The sequence below is a fragment of the Scomber japonicus genome, chromosome 18 (genome assembly GCF_027409825.1).
Source record: "Scomber japonicus isolate fScoJap1 chromosome 18, fScoJap1.pri, whole genome shotgun sequence".
Lineage (NCBI taxonomy): Eukaryota > Metazoa > Chordata > Actinopteri > Scombriformes > Scombridae > Scomber > Scomber japonicus.
This window is the reverse complement of record NC_070595.1, coordinates 9240905-9268874: the sequence shown is the minus strand read 5'-3', so window position 1 is coordinate 9268874 and position 27970 is coordinate 9240905. Positions and strand designations below refer to the sequence as shown.

Below are 27970 nucleotides of genomic sequence, written 5' to 3'. Positions count from 1 at the left end.
GGGTGACCCTGTAGACTCCCAACAAAACTTTTCCCATTTGATCAGAACATTTTTATGCATCACAAAACAATCTCTGATTCTAATTGAAAGCACAAAACGGGACACTGTACACATGTCTTTTTTCTTTTATTACTTATTAAGCTAAAATTAATTAGGTCAATATTCAATGTTACGATGTATGGATTGACCTTTGTCCTGTATTCCTGCTGTTTGAAGAAAAACACGTGTCCCATAATTATATTTCACATTTCAAAAGTGTCAATAGTTTAACAAAGATTTCAAAAACACCATGTGTGACAGTCAGCCACAAATACACAGAGGAAGAAATCAGTCTTTAGCATTTTATTAAGTTCCATATACATCAATATTTCTTCAGCTGGAATACAAAAAAAGGAAAAAGAAATGAAGTCAAAATTTGACAGATTTTTACAAACAGGGTAGGAGCCTTCAAATACATCATTTCATCCTTCTCGGTCAGTCACTACTGCAGAGCATTTCATATACAATAGCTTATTACCGTACTTTTAAGTAGGTTATACAGGTTTAACCAAGCAGACTACTGATGTCCAGATATTTAGTACAACTGTCTTTTCATGCCACTTCAGACTAAACAATGAGTGAAATGGGAGAAAAAAAAAAGTTGTTCTGCTGTGATATCTGAATTTAGACAAAACTCTTGATACATTATGCTCAGTAAAACTCAGCCATTGTATGTCAGTATTTAATTTCATATTTCTTATTGGACATGACAACCACAAGGATGGCCTTGGGGACTTTTTTTTTTTTTTAAACAAGAAAGAAAAAGTAAAAAGACTGTGATCAAAAAATAAAGTACATGGAAATATGAGAGCTCTTTAAGAGTCTTTTCTCCGAGGTAAACTTTCATCTGAAATGCCTCAGTTGTTCACGCTCCTCAGTACAATCCCGCTGATGAAAACAGGTCCAAAAAGGTCCCTTAGAGCTGAAACGGGCAGCAGGCAGCTCTGCCTGGACAGTTCTGTGAAAGCAGTGGTGCTGGTTGCACAGACAGTCAGAGGAGCAGATCCCAAACACAGGATGAGGCAGAGTCCGTCACAGAGTTACAGTTCAGAAAAGCCATATTCTTGGCAAGTGCATTTTGTTTCAGCATATCACCAATGTGCGATGCTTTCTAAGAGGCTGAAGAGGACTGTAGCTTGTTGTTATGTGACCTACAGAATGCGGAGAGAGGGGGAAAGTTGAGAGCCCTTTGCTTTTTATTTTTTGAATTTACTGTTGTGACATCTCAACAATGAACACACAGACACAAAGGATGCAAAGGGGGTCAGTGGATGATCCTGCAGCCATGTTGATGTGCAATGCCTTTATTACTGAAGAGATCCACAACTACAAACTGAGGTTATTTTGCGAAGTGAAGAATATAATGAGGTTTTTAGGTCAGATTCCTCACTCGTAGTACATTTTAGTCTCATAAAATAATACTATCTAAAATGATTTGTTTCATAATTATTTAAAACATCCAAACATTCACTTACAGAGTCAGATATATCTTACAACCACTGTACATGATAAAAAGTATGTACATTCAAAATAGCCACTGTAACAACCAGCTAAATCAAACTCAAGGGGAAGGAACATACAAAACCTCTCATAAATATTTCTCTATAATAAAATATGCAGCTTTGTATATTTCTAGAACTGGTCAGGTCAACACATAATTCAGTCCAATTTAGATGTACACCAGAAATAAATACAAATTAAGAAGTGAAATGCAGTTAAAATCCTACTGAAAACAACCAAACGACTGTCATGGATTAATTAAGGCTAATATCCTGATTTGGTAAAATGATGAAAAGAAAGCACATCCTTCAATTACACAATCAACTAATGTCAAATTGGCTGCTATTTTCTGATGATTATAAAACGTCCTAATTATAATTGGTGACTGAGAACTTTCAGTTGGTGGCATTTGCGTGAAAGCACATTTGGTGTTTGAGTGTGTTCTTGTGTTATTTTTCATTTAGTAATTGACATTTTCGCTATTTTTGAAACAAAGTTTCCATGCCATTATTACTAGAGACCCCTGCATCCAGTCCAGACTCCAGCTAGACTGGCCCATTTAAGAATCTGACAATCTGTAAGAAAGAAGAAAATGGGATGGCATAAATCAAAAGGCATGCAGCAAAGGTGAACACACACAAATGCAAGATGATACACGATGTAACATGGACATTATGTCCTAACCCTTGTCAGCTCTTTTGGTTTTAGTACGGCCGAGCAACTCTTAGAATGGTTTGATAGTCTATAGCCGACTGTAGTCTAGGAGAAAAGCCCCCTCCAGTGCAAAAAACCATTACAACACACATGCCGGAGGTACAAACCAAAGTAAATAGTGAATGGCAGGCATAAATGCACACATTACGAACAAATGACACTGACACGACACAACCTCTTTAATACACCAGTGTGGCCGGAGTCAAAGCTTTACTGCACACACATACAAGCGTGGCAAAGAGATAGAAAGCCTGCAAGTTTGCACTTATAAGAGCTCCTTACCTGCTCGCTTTGAAACATTTCAGCTTCTGTACAAAGAAGCCTTCAAGCACCTCGGCACACTGAAAGAAGGGCGTGTCATTGGGGTTGTAGTAGCGGCAGTTGTCAAAGATTTTGGTCACGTCGGCCACAAACTCGGTGAGCTTGTGGTAATGCCGTTTTTGCAAACGGCTTTCCATTGTGGAAAAGTCTAGAAAAAGGGACAGAAAGATATGTTAAGTGTGAGAAGAATCTGAACACAACATTGCCTTCTCCAGTACAGAATAGCACGGAATACACAGCATGGAAAGCTAAATGATCTCTTATCCGGATCATTTACTCAGCATCAGTATTTTCCTATATCCTTGTTTCCCTGAGCAGTTGATGGAATTCATTCATTAATATTTCACCTGTGTGTTTACCACTGTGGCCTGTTAAAATGACATACATTAAAAAGTACTATGGCGCAGACACATTGGACATAGGTTGAAAAAGAAGTCACAAACAGTTACTATCATTTGTTGTGCCTTACCCATTGGCTCCTTGATTACACGATAATAATCAGGTGCGTCATGGGGATCCACTGGTTCGAGGAAAGGCCATGCCATTTTGTGAGACTGTTGAAAAAAAAACAAACAAATCCAAAAAATGAGTACCAATAATACCAAATCCACAAAATGACAATAGGCAATTGGGTAACTATCATCCATTCAGTTTGCTTTGTGATGATTATACTCGTTTCTTTTAGAAATATTCTTGCAATGTGCTAGAAAAAGCAACATCTAATACAGCTGTGTCCCTAGATGCTTTTGACAGAGTCGAGTGGCCTAATTTGTTTTGTTTTATATAAATATGGCTTTGGCCCCATCATTATGAACTGTTTTACAGAGTGAGACACATGCTCTTATTGTTCTTGATGTTGCCATGATGAGCGTCACACAGGATGTCTTTCTGCCACATCTGATCAACACACATAAAGCTGAAAAACTGTTGAGTTGAGTTGAGAAACCACAGCAAAAGCAGAGACACAACCACAGTCATCACAAAGCAGCCACAGTCTTCTTTCTTTGTTGGCACTGGAGCCTTTGGTATGGCAAGAAGAGCTTGAGAAGATGAACAAGGCATCAAAGTAGGTGGATATGACTTGAAGATAAATATCTATGCTGATGACAATGTGCTCTTAACATCATTAAATCATTTGGAAAGTGTTTGGCTATGAAGCAAACTGCAGGTTCGAGTGCAATGGTTTAAATAGATTAACAATATAACAACATGTTTAGGGATAAAAACCCTAAACAAACTACAATGAACCAAAAAAAGTTGACATTGTCCAAACAGTAAAGGTGCTTTAGGTGTCCAGAAGAAGAGCCTGCAACAAGTGAAAAAGCGAATGAATGCTGACCTTTGACTTTTTGGATATAAAATGTCATCACTTCATAATTTTATCCTATTTGACATTTGTGTGAAACTTTGGCATATTCAGCGTGAGTTCTGGAGCCAAAAAACATGTTTTGTGAGGTCACTGGGTATTTGTATCAAAGTCAAATATTCCCTAAAGGCATTCCTTAGATACAGCATTCCCAAAATAGGACAGATGGAACTTTGACATTACCTGTTTATTCTTCGATTTTATTTATAGTCAGTCTTTTTTATACATAAACTGCTCCTTGTTTCCTCGTTTCCAGTTTTTAAATTTGCTTTCAGCTACATTTCTATATCATATTTATTTTTGTTTTTTGAACCAAAGCGGCCTGAAACGGGTTCCGTACCTGTAACGAGCGTAATATTCTTTTCAACCCCTCGTAGTCTTTGTCGGTCAGTGGCGTGAGGACTGTCATGGCGTCTTCTGTCGACTGACACTGCGGGCACACGTACACGTCGATGTGATTGGCCTCACTCTGCAGGATGCCAACGCAGCGGCCGTGGTACCAGTTCTGGCAGCGGTCGCAGCCGATGTAAAACCTGCGGGGCGGAAATCAGATACGTTACGGTCAGCACATCAAACACATGTTCTATAAGTAGAAACGATGGGTTGGATTTGGCATCATTGCTGGGTGTAGGGTATAGCATGTGTTGACATATATCCTTGCTGTCAGTTACAATCATGCCCATCTATATCAATATTAGTTGATGACAGTTATGTAATATTTGAGGAGCCGTACTGTGATTCGTCATATGGTGTCCGGCAGATACAGTATAGCTCCTCGTTGCTTCCTCCCTCCTGGCCACGTTTACAATCATTGCACACAAAGTCCTCTAACTTCTTAGCCTCCTTCTCTGTGATGCCAACACAGGCACCATGGAACCAGTTGGAGCACAGGTCACACCCTATGTAAAACCTGAGAGGAAAAGATCATTTTTGTGTCATGTGAGTGTTATATTAAAAATCACAGAAGTATGTTGAAATGTATCAAATGTTTTTATAGTAGGCTCACTTTGACTCGTCGTAGGCTGTTTTGCAGATACAGTACAATTTTGTGTCCTTCTTGTGATCCTTTGAGGTAGAGGAGAGCTTCTTCTTCTTCTTGTGTTTTGATGAGATGGGATCTCTGTCCTTGTCTCTGTCCCTATCTCTGTCCTTGTCCTTGTCCTTGTCTCGCTCCCTGTCCCGGTGTCTATCCCGCTCTTTGTCTCTCTCCCTGTCTCGATCCCGATCTTTGTCTTTATCTCTGTCTCGATATCTGTCCCTGTCTCTGTCCCTGTCCCGTTTCTTGTCCTTGTCGTGCCTGTCCCTGTCTCGGTTTCTGTCTTTGTCTCGCTCCTCTTCCCTCTTGCGTTTATGGGATGAGGAGGGTGAGGTCACTGTGTGGGTGCTGTGAGAGGAATGAGTAGTGTGAGAAGAGTGGGAGGAGTGGGAAGAGTGTGGGGAGTGGGAGGCCGCCTTGACGGTCGCTGCGGCAGCCTGGGTGATCGCAGCTCGGGCTTTCTCCTTTTCTTTCTGTAGCCTGGCTATGTCTCGCCTCAGCTCCTCCTGAGAGAGACACAAGACATGTAATATAACGTTAAACATCCTGCTTGACTCCTCTCTAAATTTGATGTCAAATAGTGGAAAATAGAACTTTTTCAAATGCTTGAATGCATTGCTTACCTGCACTTGCAGCTGCAGCTCCTTGTCCAGCAGAGCCCTCTTCTTCAAGATCTCCGCCTTCAGCTGCTCTTTGTGCTTGTAAAGCAGCGCTGTCAGCTTGGTGGCATTCTGCTTGGATCGTTTCTGCTCCACCACTTCCTCTTTCTTTCTCTTCTTAGCTGCCTGCTTCTCGTCCTTCTCAATCTTGTCGAGAATGAACTTCATCACCTGGTTGCACACGATCATTCTGAGGAACGAAGATGGCCAAGCGTTAGATATATATTTTGGTTCAGTTAGTGGTGCAGCTGGCCATTCAGTAAAATAATTTGACATATTATTATTAAGACCCAAACCTCTGGTTCTCCTCTCGCTCAGCTGCAGCCAGGGTCTTCCTCTGTTTCAGCTGTTCCGCTGTAGCGTTCTGCTTCACTACCGCCTGAAATCAAACAACCTTACCATTAATATTCACAATATCTGGATGCTTTATGTATGGATTCATTTTTTTAATGTATGGAATAACTGCTCATTGTTTTTGAGCCCCACCTGTTTCTGGATACCATCCCCGGGACTAACAGCCTGCTGATTCTGCTCTTTCTGTTCCCTTTTAGCCTCATGAGTCTTCTTCTTCTTTGGTTGCTGCTGCTGCTGCTGCTGCTGTTGTTGCTGCTGCTGTTGTTGCTGCTGCTGTTGCTGTTGCTGCTGCTGGTCTCTTAGCTGCTGCATCCTCTGGATCTGCTCCTGCACACTTGCCGGTGCCTGTATGGTCACCATGTTCTGGATCTGGTGGGCCTGAATTTGCCCCCCCGTCTGCTGGATCTGGATGGGCAACTGCAGTTTGATCTGCTGGGGAACTGTGCCACCCTGCTGCTGTGCCTGCGCCTGGATCTGGGCTTGGATCTGGGCTGCGACGTGTGGTGGCAGCGCTGAGAGGAGCTGGACTGGTTGTTGGAGCCCTGGAACAGTGATGAGCTGATGCCTGATTGGAGACTGGACCTGAAGCTGAGGCTGCCCTTGAACTTGAGTTTGGTTCTGAGGCTGAAACTGAACTTGGAGCTTAGCTTGGACTTGGGGTTGGGCTTGGACCTGAAGCTGTTGCGGGACCTGGGTGGGCTGCTGTGACTGAACTTGTAACTGGGGCTGGGTTTGGACTTGGACTTGGGGTTGCTGCGAGGCCTGAGGTTGAGGGTGAATCTGATTCTGTTGCTGGAACTGGACCTGAACCTGGGGATGGAGTTGGGTTTGGATCTGGGGCTGAAGCTGGGTTTGGGCCTGAGTCTGAACCTGAGGCTGCGACTGAACCTGGGGTTGTGGTTGGACCTGAGGCTGTTGCTGAGCCTGGGGCTGGGTTTGGGTTTGCGCCTGTGTTTGAAGTGGAACTTGTACCTGTGGGTGGTACTGAGGTTGTACCCTTGACTGGAGCTGGGTCTGCGCTGGGGTCTGGACATGGGGCTGGGGCAAGGTTTGGTTTTGGGACTGAAACTGCACCTGAGGTCGAATTTGAGCGAGTGGCTGTACTTGGGCTTGGGCTGGTTGCTGAGTTTGTGGCTGAAACTGAACTCGGACCTGGGGGTGGATTTGGGCTTGTGCTTGGGCCTGGAGATGCTGCATTTGTTGGACTTGACCGTGGGGCTGGACCTGAATCTGTGCACAAATTTGGGCTTGAGCTTGGGGCTGAAGTTGAGTATGGGCTTGGGGCTGGAGCTGGGGCTGGAGCTGAGGTTGGGTGGGTCTCATGGTAGTAACAACAGAAGAGACTGGCAATCCCTTCATATGAACCTGCACTGCTGAGACCGGTATTTGAGACACCTGCTGCATGGAAACGACGGCAGGGTGCTGGACTTGTGCTTGAGACTGCGAAGGAAGAGATGCTTGAGGCAGAGGGATAACGGGTGAATGTGTGGAGACCGATGCGGGTGTGGAGGCAGGTACAGTAGCCAGGGCAGGGGGCTGCACGGGAGCTGCCGCCTGCTGTACTGGCTGAATTGGAATCTGGGCTTGAGATGAGGCCGGAGTCCATACCTGGGGCTGAGATGCCCTCCGCTCTGTCAGAGCTAAGACGAGAGGGAGAAGTTGAGAAAAGAATTAAAGAATTAAACATACATTTTCAAGTCAAAGTCAACAGTTGTATATATGGTGTATGGTATGCACGGATTCTTTACCTGGCACTGAAGGTGTCGTAGAGGTGGCTGTGACTGGTGTGACGACAGCATTGGCCACAGCAGCGTGAAAGGGAACGGGAGCTGTGGCCTGGATTTGGGTTAGAGCTTTGGCTGGGGACGGGACAGCGATTTGGGTGGACACGACAGCGATGACGGGAGTGGAGACGGGAGCGAGGGCGGGGGTCGGAACTGGGACGGGTGAGGGGAAAGAGGCAGAGACAGACATTTGGGCCGAGTGAGTAGCCGTCGCCATAGCAGCAACTTGGGCAGCGGCCTTGACTGAGACGGGGGCTAAAGCGGGGGCGGGAGCATTGACGTGCATCTGGACAGGGGCGGGGTTGAAGGTGTGTGTCTGGACCTGGGATTGGGGTGCAACTTGTCCTACAGGTAGTGACACTGCAGTTTGGGTTTGTGTAGGGAACGAGCCAGTGGTGATGGCGGGGACTTGGGGTTGGGCCATGCCTAGGCCTGCATTAAGTGAGGGGGCAGGCATGGTTCTTATAACTTGAGGTTGTGTGGGGACAGAAGCTGGTGTGGAGAACGAGGCCTGCGCTGCAACTTGCGGCAGAACAGATGAAGGGGTAGCGGTGGAAACTTGTGTTTGCATTGAGGCCTGGGCTGCGACCTGCGCTGGGCCTGGCACAGGGATCGAGGCCGGGGTCGGGGCCAAGCTCGGCATTTGTGTTGAGGCTGGAACGTGTGTTGGAGTGGGTAGAGGGGCTGCCATTTGGGCCTGGGCTAAGACTGAAGGAGTCGTCTGGACTTGCGCGGGGCCTCTGGCTTGAACAGGTGTTGACATTTGGGTTTGAGGGGTCACAGGGGCGGAAGTTGACACTGATGAGGATGGGGGCACGGGAGTGAAGAGGAAGCGCTGGACCTGACCGTTGGGCATGGCTGCCTGCATTAGTTGCTGCCCGGGGGCCGGGATGACTGTCACACCCTGTGGGATGATTTGCAACTGGCCTTGGGTCTGGCCCTGACCCTGGATCACCACTGTCAGACCTGGATTACCTCCCTGTGACATAATTTAATAATTAGAAACTTAAATAATACAGCAACATGTGTAGTATAGGATTCACAGAGTTTATACTTTCACTATAGGAGGGAAAAGACCAGTAGAAAAAGTGCCCCTTACCTGAGCGCCCTGTGTTAGCTGCATGAGCTGTGCCATAGTGAGTTTGACTTGACCCTGCTGTGGTCTGTTGGTCTGGGGGGGAGCTATAGGAGACTGTCCAGAAGCTGAGGTGGCTGTGGAAGGGGATGATGTGGGACCTGCTACTCTCTGACCTGTCTGCACAGGTGTAGAACCAGGCACAGCTGTGGATCCAGGCTGGCCACGGCCCATTTGGGCCAAAGCCTGCTGAGGTTGGCCTAGAAAGGATGAAGAGAGAAGTAAGAATGTGTATCTTGTTTTTGTAAAAGGCACGAGCCACAAGAGCTGAAGACATATTTGAAAATGGAAATTGACAGGACACCTTGTTGAGCCAACGCTGGACTTCTGACCATTGTTGTGCCCACAGAGGTAGACAGGGTAGATGCCTGGTTCACTGTCGTGCCAGGCTGTGTTTGGCCTCCTGCTTTGATGGCCTGGAGCACAAAAAAATTGACAATCATCATGCTTAACATTCTTCACTTCAACTTCCAAGTAAAAAATGAAAAGGTTGGGGTGAAAACTAAAAATACCTGTTGCTGAGTAGTTGAGGCAGAGTTAGTGGCTCTGAGGTTGATGTTGCCAGTCGTAGGATGTAGTGTGCTGTATGTCCTCAGGTTAGCAGGAGGCCCAGAGGGGAAAATGCCCAGAACTTTCTGTTGAACTACACCTGTTGATAAAAACAATTACGTAAGGAGAGGAGCAACTACATGCAGTTATACAGATCAATCATGTGCAGAAATGGCAAGACATGCTCATGCACATCTTTAAAGACCGTGTAAAGTGAATTCAGGCATTTTCTTCTAAACACATTAATGATAATTGATCATAAATGTATTTGTAAAAAAGGTGTAAAAAGGATTTCAACCATTTCGATTTGAATTGTGGAGCTAGGCTTCACAAACTGTGTTTCAAGATTCTGTGTTCAGGATTTAGTGGGCGGGTCTGAAAATCACTGCCACCTTACGTAATGCAACAGTGATTGGCATAAACCCGCCCCTGCTGCTGTAGAGGTATAAATACATTCAGCACACACTACTACTATTGCAGTCTACAGTTAGCCACTTAGCCGCCGAGCTAGCAACTGAGTTAGCAGCAGAAAGCTCTCATGTTTCTGGTAGAGGTGGTGACTTTGATTGACAGGTGACAGTTGGTAGGGGGCGGGGTTTCAGCGAACTCGGCGGCCACGCCCACAGCGTTTGGGAGCAGAGACAGAGGCAGATTTTTACACAACTTTGAAAACTAATTTCATATATTTGGCAATTTTTTTAATCATTCAAATTTGGCAGGGTGGTTAACAACACACTTTTCTGTGGAATGTCAAACTCAGAACACATATTTATTCTTACTTTACACAGACTTTAAAGCAATTCAAAACACCTTTGCTCTCAGTTCAAGAGATGGTATTAGTTTAAATTGTTTTAAAAAAAAGCTGCTGTACAAAACATCAACAAAAAACAATCCCACTCTTGGCCATAGGAGCTCTTCCATCTAAAAAATAAAAAAACATAAAAAAGTAAAAACAAAAACAACTCAGGTAGAATCATCCATGCTCACTGTCTTTAACACAAGAAAGTCTTTTGCTGCTCCATCCATTTTCGCAAGTGCAAGTCCGAAACCGGCGGAAATGGATGACACTCGTGCTCCCTACCTCCTTGAGTAGTGGGCATGTTGAGCGTGACAATCTTGCTGTTAGCGGGCAGGGGTAGTTTGGCGGTGAGGACCTGGCCAGCCACAGTCACTGGGCTGCCAGCGATCTGGAAGGTTTGCTCTGAGGTGGTGATGCTGCTAGCCACGGTGGCCACCGAGCCAGTGGAGGCTGCAAGACACACCCATGCCACCTGTGGTCACGCGTACCCACAAGGGCCACCACAACAGCCAGTCTACAGCTGTGGTGTCCACTGGTAGGTTTGACTCAACAAAAGGGGCTGAGATTTTGAAACTCTTGGATTATTGATTTGCCGTGTGTTTAAAATTCTGAAAACACACAGGCACATGTATCCCTCTAGGGTGTAAATCAATTTAAAATCTAGTGTTTGCAGGATTGAAAGTGGACACCACGAGCTACAAAGTCATTTTGGCAAGCCGATCACATTTACCAATGTAGAAAAATGACACAAAAAAAGAAAAGTTGTGGAAAGTCATGCTGGTGATTGACCTTTCCACAAATTGATATGACTATCACACAACGATGGAAAAAAAGGGGGAAAATATAAAAATAAAAATGGAAAACCAAAAGAGGCTCTTATGACGAACTTGTCTGTCTGCCCATGTCAAACAGAAAATGATGAAAGGCACATGGCTCTCTAACAAAACCCCTCTATGAAAGATGTTAGATGGACTTCAGATTATTCGAATTCTCCTCGTCTTACCTGAGCTGTTGTTGTTCTGACCCTGCTTGACCCAAGAAGCAAACGACTGGTGGAAGTTCTTGTCTTGCTGGAAGGAGACCGGAGAGCCCAGTTTGGTGGCCAGGACCATCTTTGTTCCGGATGTGATCTGACCCATCCTCTGGCCTGTGGACGCTGGGGTAATGGGAGTGCTGGCTGAGGTGGTGGTGGTTGTAGCTGTGGAAGTGGGGGCGGTTGGGCTTGGTCTCTGCTGCTCAAGCCGTTTCTAAAAACAAACGTTGGAACATTTTTAGTACACTGAGTTTGGTCACATTTAAACCTCAACAAGATTTTCTCACACCAGAAAAAACAATGCAGTGTAGTGTTCCTACCTGCTGGGCAGCCAATCGAGCTTGTTTCAGCTGATTCTCCAAATGGGCCTTGACATCCTCAGCCGTCCTTAGAGTATTGCTACTCTTGGAGGGATCTATACCCTGTGACTTCTCCCTCTCCACTCTGCAACACCAAGCAAAAAGGTGGTAGGTAATGTGTTTCTGAAGAATTCAGTGTGTCCCAAAATAATGCTGTCGAAAGTGTGCGTTTCTCACCTTTCTGCAAAGGCCCTGATCTCCCACAGCTCCATTTCCTCTTCAGGAACCCATGTCTCCACAGCGATAGGCCCAGTCAGTTTGGCAGGCTCTTGTTTCTTGGGCCTCAAGGCGCTTGAGCGCAGGCCTTTCCTCTGTGGAGTGGGAGTTTCTAGTCATAGGAAGGGAGAAACAAATTCATTATCTTTATAAAAAATCTGCCAAAACTCCTCTACTTGAATCTTGATCATACTTCAAATTTTCATTTTAATTAAAAATAAAAAATCCTACATTGTTTCACAACTATAACTGTAATCTTTTACCTTTGGGGGTGTCTCTGTTTCCGAGGGGACAGATGATCTTCCTGATACAGTATTCTGAGCGGATGCCATAAGGCCCAACGTCTTTTCGTTTTATAATCTCTGTTGTGATGATGTCTGTGTCTGTAGTTTCTGTGGAGAGAATCGAATATAATGCAACACTTAATAGTCATATCTCTCATGAGTGCATAGTCATTCCAGTTTATCAGATTAGTGCCTGACTTGTAAGCAGTTCTCTATTGGTCTTATGACTGAAGCTGGTATGTAAGCGAGTTTATTTGCTACTTGCGCATGACATAATGAGTGCAACATCATCCTGAATACTAATGCCAGCCTTTTTAGGGAGGGGCAGAGAACTAATAAAACTAAACATTTAGAAAAGTTTATACTCCAGCTTGAATTTTCATTACCTTAATCACAACAGACAGCAAATGGAGATAGAAAGTTGCATGTTGAAAATGCAGAAACAAATGGAAGAAGAGCTCTCAAAAGCACACAGAGAAAAGCACAGAGGAAGGACGAGCTCGATACAGGTGAAGCAGAAGATGGGTTCACCAGTTCCTCACCTTTCCGTGTTGTCCCTACGGCAGCAGAGGGCTTTACAGCCATATCGTCCCACCTCAGACACGCCCACAGCAGCCTCAGCATCAAGCTGACCCCTGCCAGTGACCTCACAGTCTGGAGACGGTACCTGAATGGGTCAAAGTTATAAAAACAGCAATGGGAAATGGTGTTAAAAATTGCAATAGTAATTGAAGGTAATAAAAAGGTAATTAAAGAAAGGTTTTCACCAGACTGCTGTAATGTATGCTAGAAGTGCAGGTTTTAAATGGTCACTGACCTCCATGTGATCCCAAACGTGGGTCGAGGTGAAGGGTAGGGCCATATATCCGTGGCTGGCTTGGCGTTGTAGTTGAAGATGGGCACCTCTCTGATGCCTGCTCTCCTCGCCAGCCTCTTCAGGTCATCGTTGGGCAGGATGAAGATGCTCTTCTTGCTGCTCTTTGTGACAAACTTGCGGTAGGATGGCAGGGCTGTTCCCGACCGAGCCTTCTTCGATTTGGAGAACCTGAGAAGGCTGACTCGGTCTCTGGTGGAATACTCTTTACTAATCGTCATGGAGCTGGTTGTCGTTGAACTCGTCTTGGCGTCCCCTGCGGTGATTGGTTTGGCCTTTTGGGAGACCGCTGCCCCTGGTGCCAAAGAGGTGGGAGGGGTGCTGGAGGAGGTGGAAGTGGTAGTAGAAGAGACTGAGCTACTTGTTGCTTGAGACGTCACAGCAGCCTTACTAGTGTCTGTGGTGGTGTTAGTCGTGGCGGCCCCTTGTGTGGAACTTTTCATGCCTTCGCTACCACTGCAATTGTCAGTACTATTGCTATTCACACAAGACGGGCTTGAAGATGGAGGCTTGTCCGCGCTGAGAGAGTCTCCTTTCTCTGCCACGTGGTTCTCTAATTTCGGAACTTTCAGGGGAGGTGGGTGACCATCGTTCTGGGAGAGGTTTCCATTCACCAGAGGCTCTTTGATATCACCTTGGACTGAGTTTACGGGAGCAGTGGCCACAGTGTCCCCATTCACCTGCACCGGACTGGTCTTGGTTTGGTCTACCTCCGTGCTCTCCGTGTTGTTCTGTCCGCTGACCTGCTCAACTTCCTCATAGCCACGTTTCTTAGCGTTGTCTCCCACTCGAGCCACCTCTGGCTTCTGCGTTTTCTCTTTATCTATTGCCTCCGTTATACAGTTGTTTTTACTGTTGAGCTCAGTGTTTGCTAAGGGTCCTCCGTTTACTTCTTTGTGAGCTGGGGCATCCCCACCGCTCCCCTGCACAGGATTGACCTCGGTCTGCTTGCTATTATTAGGTGCTGTGGTGTCTGGTTTGACATCCATGTTGTCTGGTTTTACCTCCGTCTTCTCCTGCTCGAAGTTGAGTTTTTTAACCACATGATCTTTAACATGAAAGCCCTCCTCCTTCTCCTCTACTTTAACGCACGGTGTCACGGCAGGCTGCGGTTTGACTAATGTTGATCCTTCTGTTTTAACACTGGACGGAGGCTTCGTACCAGCCAGTTTTAACTGCAGGGCCGCCTGTCTCATCCGCTCTAGTCTCTGCTTCTCCTCCAAGGTGAACTGTTTTACCCGGCGCTCCAAGAGCCCGTCCAGTTTCGACGGCTTCACCTTCTTCTTGTAAGCTGTTCGCAACTGGAAGCTCTCGCTGACGTTCACGACATCGTAGTAAGGCTTTGAAGAAGTGGTCTCCTCCTTCTTGAGTTGCTCGACTTTCTGGATCGGCTCTTCGCTCAAAGGTTGCACAGCAGGCGAGGAAGGGCTTTTGTTTTCAACTTTCTCTACAACAAAGAGTCACAGGGGTGAGCGAATAATGGAAGCAAATGATGAAGTTTCTTCATTGTCTGCTTTTTGTTTTAGTCTGTTCTAGTACTATTAGGATGAGTGGAAACAACATGTGCTCACAAACAGCTAAAAGGAATATCAAAAGATAAATTAGGAGATTTTAATTTAACATTTACCTTTTTCATCAGTTGAAGCAGCAGTTTCTGGACAGGGGTCAACCTCCATTTTTTCATCTTCTTTCTTCTCTTCTGTATTCTTTCCCTGCTCCTCCTCTGCAGGTTTGTCTTCCTCTTTTGACGTCTGTAAATCCTCTGATGAAGCGCTCTGAGATGACTCGCTAACAGACGTTTTCTCTTTGTCCTCGTCCGCTGTGTCTGCAGTAGTCTGCTTCTCGTTTTCCGCACACTTTTTCTGCGTATTTGTGCCAGCCGCTGCTTTTTCCTTTTTCATTTTAGCTGTTGTGAAAACAGCAACAAAAAATAAGTACATACTGCAACAGCAGGAGAATATATTGTGGAAAAATTTAACTAGTACCAACCCTTACCCTCCAGTTCTTTGCGGTAGTTTACGTTTGTGTTTCCTGGTAGCTTTGGAACAAATCGTGGCACGTGGGTCTTGCTGACCCAGTTCCAGCCACCATACCCAGTAACTCTGTACTCCTCTCCTTTCTGCTTCCACACCTAGACAGAAAAAAACACTTAGGTGAGGTAACAAAGTAATGTCATGAAGCTTCCAGATGAAAAAACACAATATATATAGATGATTTCAGAAGATATGTATATCAAAAAGTGTAGCAGATGCACTCATGGACCCAAAGATGCAATGTGAAAAAGAAAGGTGAAGGTCCGCGATGGCAATATCAATACTATCCTAATATCTGACTGCACCAATAAGTATAATGTAAAATACATATCCTACTGATGACAGGCACTTTATATGTTACCTGGTGTTTAATGGGGATGGTGTATTTGACCCAAGTAGCCTGCTGCAGTATTTCCTCGTCCTCCAGTTTTTTCTCTCGCCTTTTCACCTTCTCCTTTTCCTCCCTCTCCATGGATGTCATGCGATGCAGCCTGAAGCAAGAAAATACAGCATATATATATAACAAAGATGTAAGGTGCATGTGAACATTAAGAATCAGACAAATGATTGAATCTGCAGCCTGTTTCAAGTGCTCTCCTAATGAGTAAAACAGAGTCCTGTTTAGTTTCTTGGAAAACACACTACATGTTAATGTGCTATAAGTACAGTTCCCTTCAGTTGTTACCTTGTGTGTCCAAGAGAATCTTTCCACACAGGCAGCATGACCACTGGTTTGATGGCACACTCCAGGATGGCCAAAGCCAGAGCAAATTCCCTGGCTTTACTGCACATTTGCACTGCTTTGTTCCAGTTGGTCCTAGAAACATACCATAAAAACAAAACTGTAAAACATAATTAAAGCTAACACAGAAAAATAATGTTTATTTCTTCCATAGCGCTTCATATTTGAAGATACCAAGCAAAAAAGGGTCTCAAAATTATATATTTTCATTTCCATAAAGGAATTTGGAAAGGAGTTTCACATTTTAGGAAATGTACATGTTTACTTTCGAGAGTCAGATGATAACATTCATATCACTCGTGTGTCTGTGTGGTACTTGTAAAGCTGGAGCCAGCAGGCTGCTTAATGTTAGCCAGTAATTTATTATTTTGACATCACTTGGCCAGGCCACAAAAGGTTCATTTCAATCCCTCCTTATCAAGTAGCAGCCTGTGGAACAACACTGGATTTCCTGACACCTAATCATAGTCGTACCTGTGCGAGGCCCAGTTAGGGTGCATAAACGGACCAGGGACACTGGTCTCCAGCTGGATGATAGTGAGACGCAGGGTGGAGACGGTGAGGTTCCGTGAACCATAGATGGAGCCGTTCCATTTGAACTCCGAGGCGGGGGTCAAGCTGAACTTGTGGGAGAGGTGGCGTCTCTTGTCGTGGTCCTCGCGGTGCTGGTGTTTGTTGAGAGCCAGGACGTTGGTGCTGTACTGGTTGTGGTAGACCCTGTACTTACCCTCCTGGCCCAGTTTGAACAAGTTGTTCAAATTCACCGCAAGGTCCCGTTTGAGGAGGCTGTGACGCGAAGTCTCACCGTCAGAGTTTGCGGGAGATGACTGAAACATGGGGAGGACACGTAACAATTAATCAAACTACTAGATATGGAGAAGGAGAAGAAGAAGAAGAAGAAGAAGAAGAAGAAGAAGAAGAAGAAGCTGCTGCTTTTTAAAATTTAAAATCTTCTGGAAACTTTAATGACTATAGATTGGTAACAATTTTAAATTCTATGATGTTTTTTAGGACTAATTACAAGCACAAAAATAAACAATCATTTTTCTACACACTGCCATTTAATCTTATGAGCAAATAATATACATTCATAATGCAAATTTTGATTGTTGTTCAAACATTAAAAATGTGCCTGAATAAAATGCAGATTGACAATACTTTTATTAAAATCAGGAAATGTCTAAGTAGACAATAAAATTAATGACAAAACATTTAGAAATAACATTTCCAGTTTTTGACAAGATATGTTTTGAACATGGTCAGTATTGTATGTTAGTTTCATTTTAACCAACCATCATCATGACTCACCTCTTTGCTGCCTCGGAGAGTTTGGTTATTAGACTCCTGTGCTGGCGTCCCTTTATCAGTCTTAACCCTTTCGTTATACTCATCTGTCATTCAGAAAGCAGATGACACCGTCAGAGTAATACCAAAACTAACAATGATTCAAATGGAGACACTGAGAGACCGCATAACACTTTGTTTGTGCTCCAAAATGTCCTTTCTGACTCATGTTTACCTGTCCCGTCCTGGCTGGTAAAAGACGACTGAGATGACCGGTCGGCCAGGTCGGGCTGCTCTGGTTTCCTGAGTCTCCCGCTTCCAGGAACCTGGCTGCTGCTGCTGCTGCTGCCGCCGCCGCCGCTCGGCTCCGGCTGAGATGACGGCTGCGGCTGATCTTGGGTTTGTGCTTGCGTCTCATTAGGGTGCGCGTCCTCACTGCTTGACACTGCTTTCATTTCCTCATCTAAAAAGATAAGATAGGAAAGCATGAGTACAGTTGTAAAACTGAGAACTAGTGATGAAAGGAGTGAAAGTGGGTGCCTATATTACAAGCAAAAGCAGCTGTTTGAACCAAAAACAACAACTTCTCTACAATACAGAAAGAAATAGTTAAAATATGACTAACAGATTGTTTAAAGAATAAGAAATGTTTAGAGCTTCATCAGTCAAATCCTATAAAAGCAACTGGGAAAGGAAAAGCTGCATAATTTGAAAATAAGCCAAATTAAGACACAAGCTCTGCCACTGAGTAGTTACAGGAGAGATTTCTGCATACATATTAGTGGTTTTGTTGCTGTTGAGGTAGCAGGTGGGGCTTCCAGGCAGCGAGCCTTTTGTCTGAGGGACAGGAACGCACCCAAATGCCCGTAAATTGGAATGAGAATAAGGAGCTGGTTGTGATGGTCGTGCTGTGCTAACGGCTGCCAGGAACGCCATCTACCGCCGTGCCAAAAGGCGGACATGACACAAAGACAGGACATTCAGCTATTAAGGCAAATGCTGAACCAGCTTTAGTTTTATGTTTAGAGGCTTAGCAGGTAGAGACAAGACGGATGGCAGAAAATGCTTACAGCTTATGGTATCGCTCTCTGTGGGACAATTAAAACTAGGAGAAAATACCTTCTCCCTATCTAATTAGATGTGTAGCGTAGATAATAAAAAGATGCTGTGAAAAGGAGTTTGCAAAAGATGAGGCTAATTATGGTCGCCACAGTGTTTCATCAGTGGTGAGAGCTTCATTGTTTTAGTGGATCTGTTTGAAGAAAAGAGGAGTGTTTGTACAAATGAACATTTAAACTGAGGAAGCTGATTTATGCGCAGGCCAGAGCACAAAGTTGTCTTTTGCTGTGTGTGTGTGTGTGTGTGTGAGACATGTGGGTCGTAGATTTTAGAAATTCAGCTGAGGGAACACAAGTCTCTGCACAATTATGAGTGAAAACAGGGAATGTGTGTGTGATAAAATGCTCACACACACACACTCACACACAATAGAATGACGCCATGTGAAGCACAGATGTTCTATTAACCAGCAGCCTGCCAACACAATAAACTCAAACTGGCTGAAAAACAGCAAACTGAGATCAGCGATAAGGAGTTAACATGGCAATATATGATGTTCAAACTCCCCCCCCTTCCCCTCCCCAAAGGGAACAGCCACACTGAATTTTTTTGGTAGGGGACAGAATTTAGAACGATATCTACACCCTGCAGGCATGGGGCAGGTAGAAGAAGACGAAGAAACGCTGATGTTAATGGTGCTACTCTGGAGAGGCAAAATAATGAATTCAAAAGATGTGCACCTGCAATCGCTGTTATAATATGCCAGCTTTGCCTCGGATGGTTTAAACTGGATGAATTACAACCTCCTCCAGGGGTCTTGGATTTTACTTTCACTGTAATTTATCCGAAAACAAAACGTTGCACACTCAAATGAGCAAATCTGTCCTTCCAAAAAAAAAAAAAAAAATGGACAAACCTGACTGAGAAAGAAACATAATCAGCACGCTCCATGAAAAACATTGTAAAAGTATTCATGATTAGTGTAGCTGTCTCCTCACACCCAGCAAAGCAAATGAGCAGAGCAGGTTATGGTTAATGGCAACAAGCAGACAGATGAGGATGGAAGCGCATGTGCAGCTGGGTGAGAAATGGGAGGATGAGATGAACGGCTAGAGATGCAGGTGACGGCAGCAGGACGCAGGACTGGACGTGAGTACCTGTCCTCTCCTGCTTTGCCTCTGGAGGGGACTCCCCGCTCTCCGGAGCAGCCTGCGTTTCCTTGTTTGATTCGAGGGATTCCGTTTTAGGCGTGGCCGTGTCCTGGTTGGTCAAGCCCAGGTTAGGGTTAGGATCAGACACGCTGCTCTCCTCCGTGGCGGGGGGAAGCGAGGCTGCTGTGGCGTGACATACATACCAGGAGTCAGGATATCTTTTTTTTTGTTTTTGTTTTTGTTTTTCTTAAATCAGCAAGTCGAGCAAAGTTAAGTAAAAGAATCTGTGGTGATGCCGCTGCAGAGACTTCACTGACACAGTTTTACTTTGCACATGTGGGAAACCTGCTCTTACCATTACTCTGCTTAGAGGAATTAAAAGAGGAAGCTACAGCCGACTGCTACATAAAAGCGTCCGCCTTACATTTACCTTCTGAAGCAGCATCTTCCTTGGCCTCTGTGTCTTTTTGCTGTCCGTTGTCGAGCTGCGGCGCAAGCCCGGCGGTGTCCTCCGCTGTCTTAGCGGAGCCCGTTCCCGCCTCCTGCTTCATCTCCTCGGCTCGCCTCTTCGCTTCCTGTCTCTCCCGTCTGATCTTCATATTCTCCAGGACCACGTCTAGAAACAAAAAAAACAAAACAAAATTATATCAATTAACAAACCATCCATTGCTACACTTTCAAAACACAGTAGACAATAACATTTAGACAAATATAACTCCTCGGCCTTGAGCAACTGCATGTTCTAAGTGAAGACAATTTCGTAATAAGCCTGAGATCATATTACAGTAGAAGGAAAAAAGAAACCCAAACTTTGTCCACAAGTGAGAAAACATCGGTTACATTGTGTAGGGCTGAAAAACGTCTATTGTTATTTTCCAGAGTCAAAAGGTGACGCCTTCATTTGTTTTGTCCAACCAAAAAAAGGAAGAGACAAAGAAAGAGAGAGAGAGAGAAAGAGAGGGAGGTGGGGGGGGACCTGCAACAAAGGTCCCTTGCCGAAAGCAAACCAGGCACGCTGCCACAGCATGCGCCTTAACCACTCAGCTACCAAGGCGCTCCTAGAATCATTTTTTATTGATCTACCAATTGACTATTGGTTTCGACTCAATTGTTGTGTAGATACAGTCTGTAGTGCATCATACTGTATTAGTTATTAGGTCAAAAACATTCTTTCAGTTTCCATAAGATCAATTGCTCCAGAAAGCGCATAAGGGACAAAAATGGAAAGAAGCATGACTTATCTGTATGATAAAACGCTGATTTTCTATTTCAGATTAATTCAGTTATTAATGAATTAAGGAATTAACATGGTAATAGTATGGACTGGGCTTTAGATGCTAGCTTCCTAAATAAATTCCATCTACAAACATTAAGACAGCGCAGATCTCCTTTCCCCAGGAGGCCAACATCTCCAGAGAACCATGTTTTATAATTACAGTTTACACTGGGACAGAAACAGCAGTGAACAGCAATGTGCCAGTGAAAAAGCATTGTGCCACAGCAGCAGCAGCAGCAGCAGCAGCAGCAGCAGCGGGGTTTTTAACGGATGAAAAATACCAGCAATGCCCATAAATCATCAGTAAAGTCGGAAAAGATAAGAAAAAGACAAAAAAAAAAGCAGCATACAGCGAAACATGTCTCCCATTTTAGCCTGCAGAATACCTTAACAAAGCTCTAGTTATTGATAGGATGCCAGCAGCACATGCCCACGTACAACACGGCACTTAAAACTCTTTTCTGAGCGCGGCAATCGGGTGAGTTTGGTGACACGCGCCGGAAAACTGTTACAAAAGCAGACGGATCTGGCAGCCTGTCAAAAAGAAACGGAAGCTGCTGGCATAGTAATCAAAAACAGGCTTTTAAAACACTCTGTCTCTGTCTCCTTGGAGGAAGGTAGCGGGAGGATGGTGGTGGTGGTGGTGGTGGTGGTGGTGGTGGTGGGGGCGGTTGTGTGAGAGAACAGAAAGAGGCAGCGTGTAACCTTTTTATGTGTCAACTGCCATCATAGCGGAGCTGCTGCTGCTGCCTGAGGGGGACCGACTACCTGCAGCTGAGACACAGTTCAAGTCTGTAACCCCTGCAGGACACAAACACACTACTACACAGCTTGACTCACACACACTGCCTGATCATTAACTGTCGGATAACACCCCCCCTTCTCCCTCCCTCCCTCCCTGTGTCACATTCAAATGCTGCCTGTATGAGTCTGATCTCTTCAACCAGAGCGTTACACTACTTTAGGGTTAGGGTTAGGGACAATTGAGGCATGGGAGATGATATCGAATCCATACCATTGACAGCGGTGAGGTAGGCTTTATTGTTGCCACGGGCTTTGTTGGTAAGGTCCTCTGTGATATCCATGTGAGCTTGCACTTCCTCTTTCATCTCCTCCAGAGTGGCGTGGAGGTCCATCTCCCAGTACACCTTATCCAGGCAGTCCACGAGCTCCTCCAGCTGAGCTTTGGTGCTGTAGTACCAGATCTTCTTCTTCTCGTGCTCCCCGTCTTCCTCACTGTGTAAGGGACAACACGACAGGTTATTAGACAGACTGTTGTGTAGGAGAACAAACGGTCTCTGCATGCAGAAGCACGTCAGCTGTAAGATATCGCTAAAAGATAGGTAAAACATGGCAAGTTCTACTCATTTTCTAACTAGTATAATAATTCCACAGGGTTTTTGTTGGTTTTAACTTCAGGTAAGATTGTGCTCAAGTACAACAGCACTTGACTTTCTAGATTTCTTATTATACAACCAATTAAATAAACTCTGTTGAGATGTCTGGACATGGTTGGGGAAGCCTGTACAAGCAAGCTGAAACAATCAAATATCCATCCTGGAATTCAATTTCAATAGCAAGTTCATTCATACAGAGAGATCCCAGCAATGTAATAAAACAGAGTGGCAAGTTAAACAGTGTGGCAGACAGTCTACTCCAAATGTCTTCATTAATATTCTCATAGTGCACAACACTTCAGCTCAAGCTCTGAGTCTCCTCCTCATCCAAATCAGAAACATTAAAAAGGTTTCTATCAGATACCGCCTAACAATAGTGGTAAAGTTGACTCAGGCTCTTATTGTGAAGGCCAGCATGAGTTAGTATTGAGGAGGAGCGTTACCGCCAATGAACATGATTATGCGCCAAACGTGTTTCCTGCTAACTTTCAGTTTCGCATTTGAGGTTGAAACAGCATGTGCCCACACACACACACACGGTGTCGAGATCCGTCTGGTAATGTGAGACCTTTTAGGAACCTATTCAACAGGCTACAATTCTGTTTGCATGCGTTCGTTCATTTGTCAAAACTTGGGGTCATACAGAGGGGTGAAAGTGTAAAAGTGCAACATAAACTTAAAGATAAGATGGTGTTTCATGAGGTTATCTCACTACACGGGGTCACAGGTAACTACGTAGCTGCTGCTTGACTGTGGTGACATGTTGAGCATGAATATTTAAGCACAGCAGCATCTCAGGTCTTGAAACTGTTACCCACAATTTAAATATCAACATGTATCACAAACATCTTCACACATGGAAAACAAATGCTTTAATAATTAACCGAGTTGTTTTATGATTATAATATCTCCACTGACAACTGATATGTTATGATTGAGCTATTTCTGCCTGCACCCTCTGCTTTAAACAGCTTGTAAAATAGTTGGTGGTGCAATAAATCAGCCAGTGTGTTTAAACAACCAGAGCAGCACGGAATTGGTGATGCAGCTGCTGCTTTTTGGACTTTTTCTCTCTACTTGTTTTTAAAGTATGAAGTAATAACATCTGTATTGAGTTGGTATGTGATGTAATGTGTTGTCCTGTACTACCTGCAACTCTGTGCTGCTGTGTTCACCTGATTAAATGAATACAAATGATCACATTTTTAGAGCTGCTGTTTAGTTTCCATTTCTAATGCTGACTTAATGCGTCATCTGTTTTAGACACAAAATGAGGGCAGCAAGGGTCCTAACTTACACAATAATCCTTCTGTTTAAGAACCAGTATTTCCTCTGGTGGCGGTCATATCCAATAGGCTCCTGGCGGATGTAAGGCCTGTTCTTCTGCGCCTCCGTCACAGAGTCTGTGACACCTGGCACCTTGTGCGCCACGCAAATCTCGCACTGCCACTCGTCCTCTGGAACCTCCTCCAGTGGCGGTTTCACACACTCCAGGTGGTAGACCGCTGAACATGTCTCACAGCACAGCAGGTCACCCAGGCGGTGACACACGCGGCAGTGGTCGTCATACTGCATGACGCCGTCAGACATCAGCTCTTCACGAGCCATGTTAGTAGTGAGAAACTGGTCCACCAAAAACTGTAGTACCTTGATCTTACTGTCAAGAGGACCGTAGGGGTACTCATCCACCTCCTGGTATGGCAGGACGTGGTGGTACTCCCGGTCACTCTCGCAATACGCCCGCAATACCTCAGGCCATGTCATGCCATCAATAAAGTACAGAGTTGAGTTTGCACTGTCCTTGAGGTCAGCAGGGCCAAAGGTAGTGTTGGAGGTGTCCTCCTCACGTAGGATGGCCTTCAACAGGGAAATGTGTGTCTCTGCTATTAAAGTGCACTGCTCCTGGCCTACCAGCGCTGCACAGAAGTCCTCAAAGCGGAAAGGGGAGAGACGCAGAACCGTGCTGAAGTTCCTTAGCACCTCGTAGATGGAGGTGGCATTGAGCAACTCCTCATTAGGCACCAGGAGATCCTCAGAGGTCTCAGGAAGCTCAAGAGCTGGAATCTCCTTCTCCTCCAGAATGGGTGTGCGGGGTCTGGGGGCCCGAGATTTTCTCTTCCCTGTGGGATACAAAATGATATTAGTAAACCATGAGTACATTGCTTTAATCCATAGGCTATATCAGAAGAAATAACTAGAATAAGACAACGAAAGGAGTGAAAGTCACAATATCTATATTAAAGTATTGCACTAAAATACTGATATATATTATTCTATCGCTATCAACCAACCGCTTATGCAGGACAACATAGCAATAACCATATTTTGTGTACCAACAACTGCAACATAGAAATTAATATTTTAAGTTATAATCACATTATTTTTAAAGATGTAGTTTGCCACTATTCATGGATATATTTTGCATTAAATGTTATCAGTTTATACTGTGAAGTCTGGTTTCAAATCTACAGCAAAACTTCTAAGTATGCTACTTGGGCTCAACACATGGCCAGTGTCATTATTAGCCTCCTGTATCCAGAGGAACCCGAGCTGTCCAATAATGTAAACGTTAGTCAGACATTATAAGCCCTCTTGCTTGGTGTTGCATCGTGGACGACGTAAGTATGTCAGTGTTTTGCTGAGTTTGAAGAGATGAACTACAGCTGGAGGCTGTGCAAAGTGACAAAAATGACAGGCATGCAAGCCTAGCTAAGTTAGTGAGCTAGCTCATTTCTCCATCTCTTAATAACTCAACTCCAGTCACTTACTGCAATTTATTATTCACCCAAGTAGAACTGCGTGTTGAGGAAACTTACTATAAACAACGTTAAATTGCTGTTATGACAGCAGGCTACATTAGCTCATTTGACTTGCTAACGTTAGCTCGTTAGCAGCTAAGTTATTGACTTAGATGCAACTGAGTATTTGGAGCTACGGGCAATTCGCAGTTATTTATAAAGGTAAGTGGTAATTATTGGATATGAAATGTGCTTTATGGTGTGCTGGCAGTATGGTAAGGTAATGATACAGCTCCTGACTGAGTCCATCTGCAGCAGCTTTGGAGAGCGGACTGCGGCCTGTGTTCATTCTCCATTTTGAACAATAACCTCACTGCTTCCTGCCGCCAATCATCATATAACTAGCATCTGCAGCATCTCAGGCTCTATTATCCAAACCCTGCAATGTGTACTCTGACATTATGTTTGTTACCCGGAGTGCTGGCGAGTGTGCTCTGACTCCGAAAGCTGCTCTCTGTACAGTAGCTGGCACCATCCTCCTCCTCCTCCTCCTCCTCTTCGTACAGCACATCATCACCATCATCAAGGCAGTCAGAGTCCTCTTTCAGGGCCTCGTCCTCTTCGGACTGGGGGTCCTCCTCAATGTAATCTTCCTCCTCCGACCTCAAACTGACAGCATCGTCTTCCTCATCGCTCTCGTGGTCGTCGTACACCACTGTTTTGGACACAGCCGTCCGCCTTCCTCCTCTTCTTCCCCCTCTTCCTCCTCCTCTGCCGCCGCCTCTGCCTCGTCCCCTGCCCCGTGTTGACGTGACGGATCCCCCTTTCCTCTTTCTGGCCGGCTTGTTAGTTTCCCTTGTGGGACTCTCCACATCTTCCTCCCCGCTGTCCCTGGCCCTGGGCTTTAGATTCCTCCTGGGTCGTAAGCCCCGGGCCGTCGCAGCGGAGGGCTCCGCGACTGGTAGAGGTTTGGGCGGCCTGCCTCTTTTCCCTCTCATGATAGGCGAAGACTTCTTCTTACAATCCCGATGTTTGCGGTGGTTTAGCCGGTGCGGACCCGAGCGAAAGCGACACGTCCACAAAGCTGGCTCGGCTGGGATTCAGACGGTGCAGTAAACCCCCGTGAGGCCCCCGCGTCTTTTTCGGGTGTGGAAGCTCAAAATGTGAGCCCGGCGTCCCGTTTAGGTTCACTCAGAGCCGCCATTTTTCTTCTCCTCTGCCTCTCTCTGGATGAACAAACAGCAGGCCCTCTACGGCGGTCACGTGGTCACACCGCTTCCAGCTCAGTGGCAACAAGCACACAAATCACTAGTTTATTTTTTTTAAACTCACATTTACACACACATTTTTCTACCAAATTATATTTAAATAATCAGTCTACGAGTTTATCTTAAAAAATAAATTATATTACGTTGTGCATTTAAAGAATAGCAGAAGGAGGTGTTTGTGTGTATGTGAGAGAGAGAGAGAGAGGTTTTAATAAAAATGTATGTGATTTTCTGGAAAGTGTATAGTTTCTGAAAAACACTAATAGATTCCCTTTATTGTTTGATACTTTAATAATAATAATACTAATTTAAAAAAACAATATTGCCCCTGATATACTTTCAAAACCAAGCCTGCAAAAGTAACAGCAGTTAAGTTAAATGTGGGGCAACGTCTCCCTTACACTGCTGAGTTCAACTATAACTTTAAATGAATCGTGTTCAGTTCATCGTAAGTTTTGCATATAAAAGATTATTATGCAAAGTGCAGCTGTTAAATGTAAGTTAGCTTCTTATTCACAGCCTCTGATTGGAGATTTCCGGTCCACCTTAAATGTGATATAAAGCCTGTAGATGGCGCTGTTAAGCCATTTTTCAAGCCATGCACTGAAAAACGTAATAGATAGTGGGCAGATAATTGACATACAATCTTAAATTTTGATCATTTTAACTGTAGAATTTAGGGGCTTTGTGATATGTGTCGTGCATTGGGTTTAGACGTGGGAAAACTGATTTTCAGTCTTATTGCTATTTCTGCGTATTTGCTGTAGTCCACCCTGCGTAACTTTAAAAAGTCTCCAGACAGAAGACACGGCAGGATATCATAATCCAAGTTTTATTAATTTTTACTGTAACATTTAAAAAAATATGTTATTGAACTCAAAACCCTTATTTGTGAAAATGGGAGACTTAATTGCTTTTTTCACATCTTGGCCCACTGTAAACAAAACCCACTGTAATTAGGCTGGTCAAATCTGGACTAGATTAGCCCATAGATGCTAAAGAAAAGAAACACACAAAATATCTTTTACTATATTTTGTTTACTCACTCCTCTAATATTTCTTTTATTTACAAAATGATTGTTGTTCGTTCACCTTTCCTCAAACTGACTGACCATGGTTAACCTCCCTCGCCGCATCTTCCAAGGCCCTTTACTTGGGACAATCTTTTTTATGTGGTCTGTGGTAGAAATATCATAATTCTGTATAAATATAGTATCAAATATAGTAGTTTTTGATCTGGGCCTTGTCTCATGTAAAACGGATGGGGGAAGTCTCGACATCCTCTTTCTTTTTTCTTTTGCAGTTTTCACAAATAGTGTTTTAATTAGTCTTTGCAGTCTCCTTGGTAATATAATCCAGAAATTACAAGTCTAAGTATCGTATGTTTTGATCTGGACCTGGTCTAATATGATCCAGATGTGAAAAAACTGTGAAATCTTACTTTCACATCTCACTTTCTGAAACTATATATTAAAGAGTCTTATCCTCTGTGAGATAATCTAATCCAGATTTGACAAGTCTAAGTATCATAGTTTTGATGTGGACCTGGTTCAATGTGGTCTAGACATGAAAAAACAGTGAAATCTCCCTGTTTACATTTTCACAAACAGAATAAAGGTATTATGGTCAGTAAGAAAAGAAATGCTGCAATAGAAATGAAAAAATTAGGATTGTGATCCCCCATGGTGTCTCTTGTCATACTGGAGTATTGTTGTTGTTTTTTAGACTTTTTAAAATTGAACAGATTGGACCACGGCAAATAAGCAGAAACAGCAATAACACTGAAAATCAGTTCACCACGAGAAAAATAAGAAAAAAGGCTAAATTTAAAGTGATCAAAACTTTGAATTTCAAATGAATTGAAGACAATTTAATTGTATAATTCTCGTTTATCTTTCCCTGTTTCCTTTTTCTCAGTTGATGAATAAATTTGAAAGTGACTAAACAGCGCCATCTAAAGGCGTTATGCCACGTTTTAAAGTGGACTGGAAAATTCCGAC

The 27970-nt window shown here is 44.2% G+C and overlaps 1 protein-coding gene across 3 annotated transcripts; it reads right to left on the bottom strand.

The window, feature by feature from the left end:
• Positions 1-327: 327 nt before the first annotated feature.
• On the bottom strand, positions 328-25905 carry LOC128378449 (nucleosome-remodeling factor subunit BPTF-like). Of its 3 annotated transcripts, XM_053337968.1 has the most exons (32): positions 25175-25905; positions 23262-24084; positions 21583-21803; positions 19722-19907; positions 19298-19474; positions 17317-17544; positions 17106-17188; positions 16272-16624; positions 15741-15872; positions 15417-15546; positions 15018-15153; positions 14650-14928; positions 12966-14469; positions 12691-12815; positions 12128-12256; positions 11826-11976; positions 11610-11733; positions 11260-11503; positions 10539-10706; positions 9421-9557; positions 9213-9324; positions 8873-9108; positions 7738-8752; positions 6122-7629; positions 5932-6014; positions 5600-5825; positions 4947-5482; positions 4674-4850; positions 4281-4473; positions 3044-3128; positions 2536-2722; positions 328-2114 (listed from the first exon to the last, which is right to left on the bottom strand). In XM_053337968.1, exons 1-32 carry the CDS (start codon positions 25698-25700, stop codon positions 2099-2101), a joined length of 10230 nt encoding a protein of 3409 aa, XP_053193943.1. In that variant the 5' UTR covers positions 25701-25905; the 3' UTR covers positions 328-2098. The 3 variants fall into 3 exon arrangements, with proteins under 3 accessions (XP_053193943.1, XP_053193944.1, XP_053193945.1); XM_053337969.1 differs by lacking the exon at positions 10539-10706; XM_053337970.1 differs by lacking the exon at positions 19298-19474.
• Positions 25906-27970: the final 2065 nt, after the last annotated feature.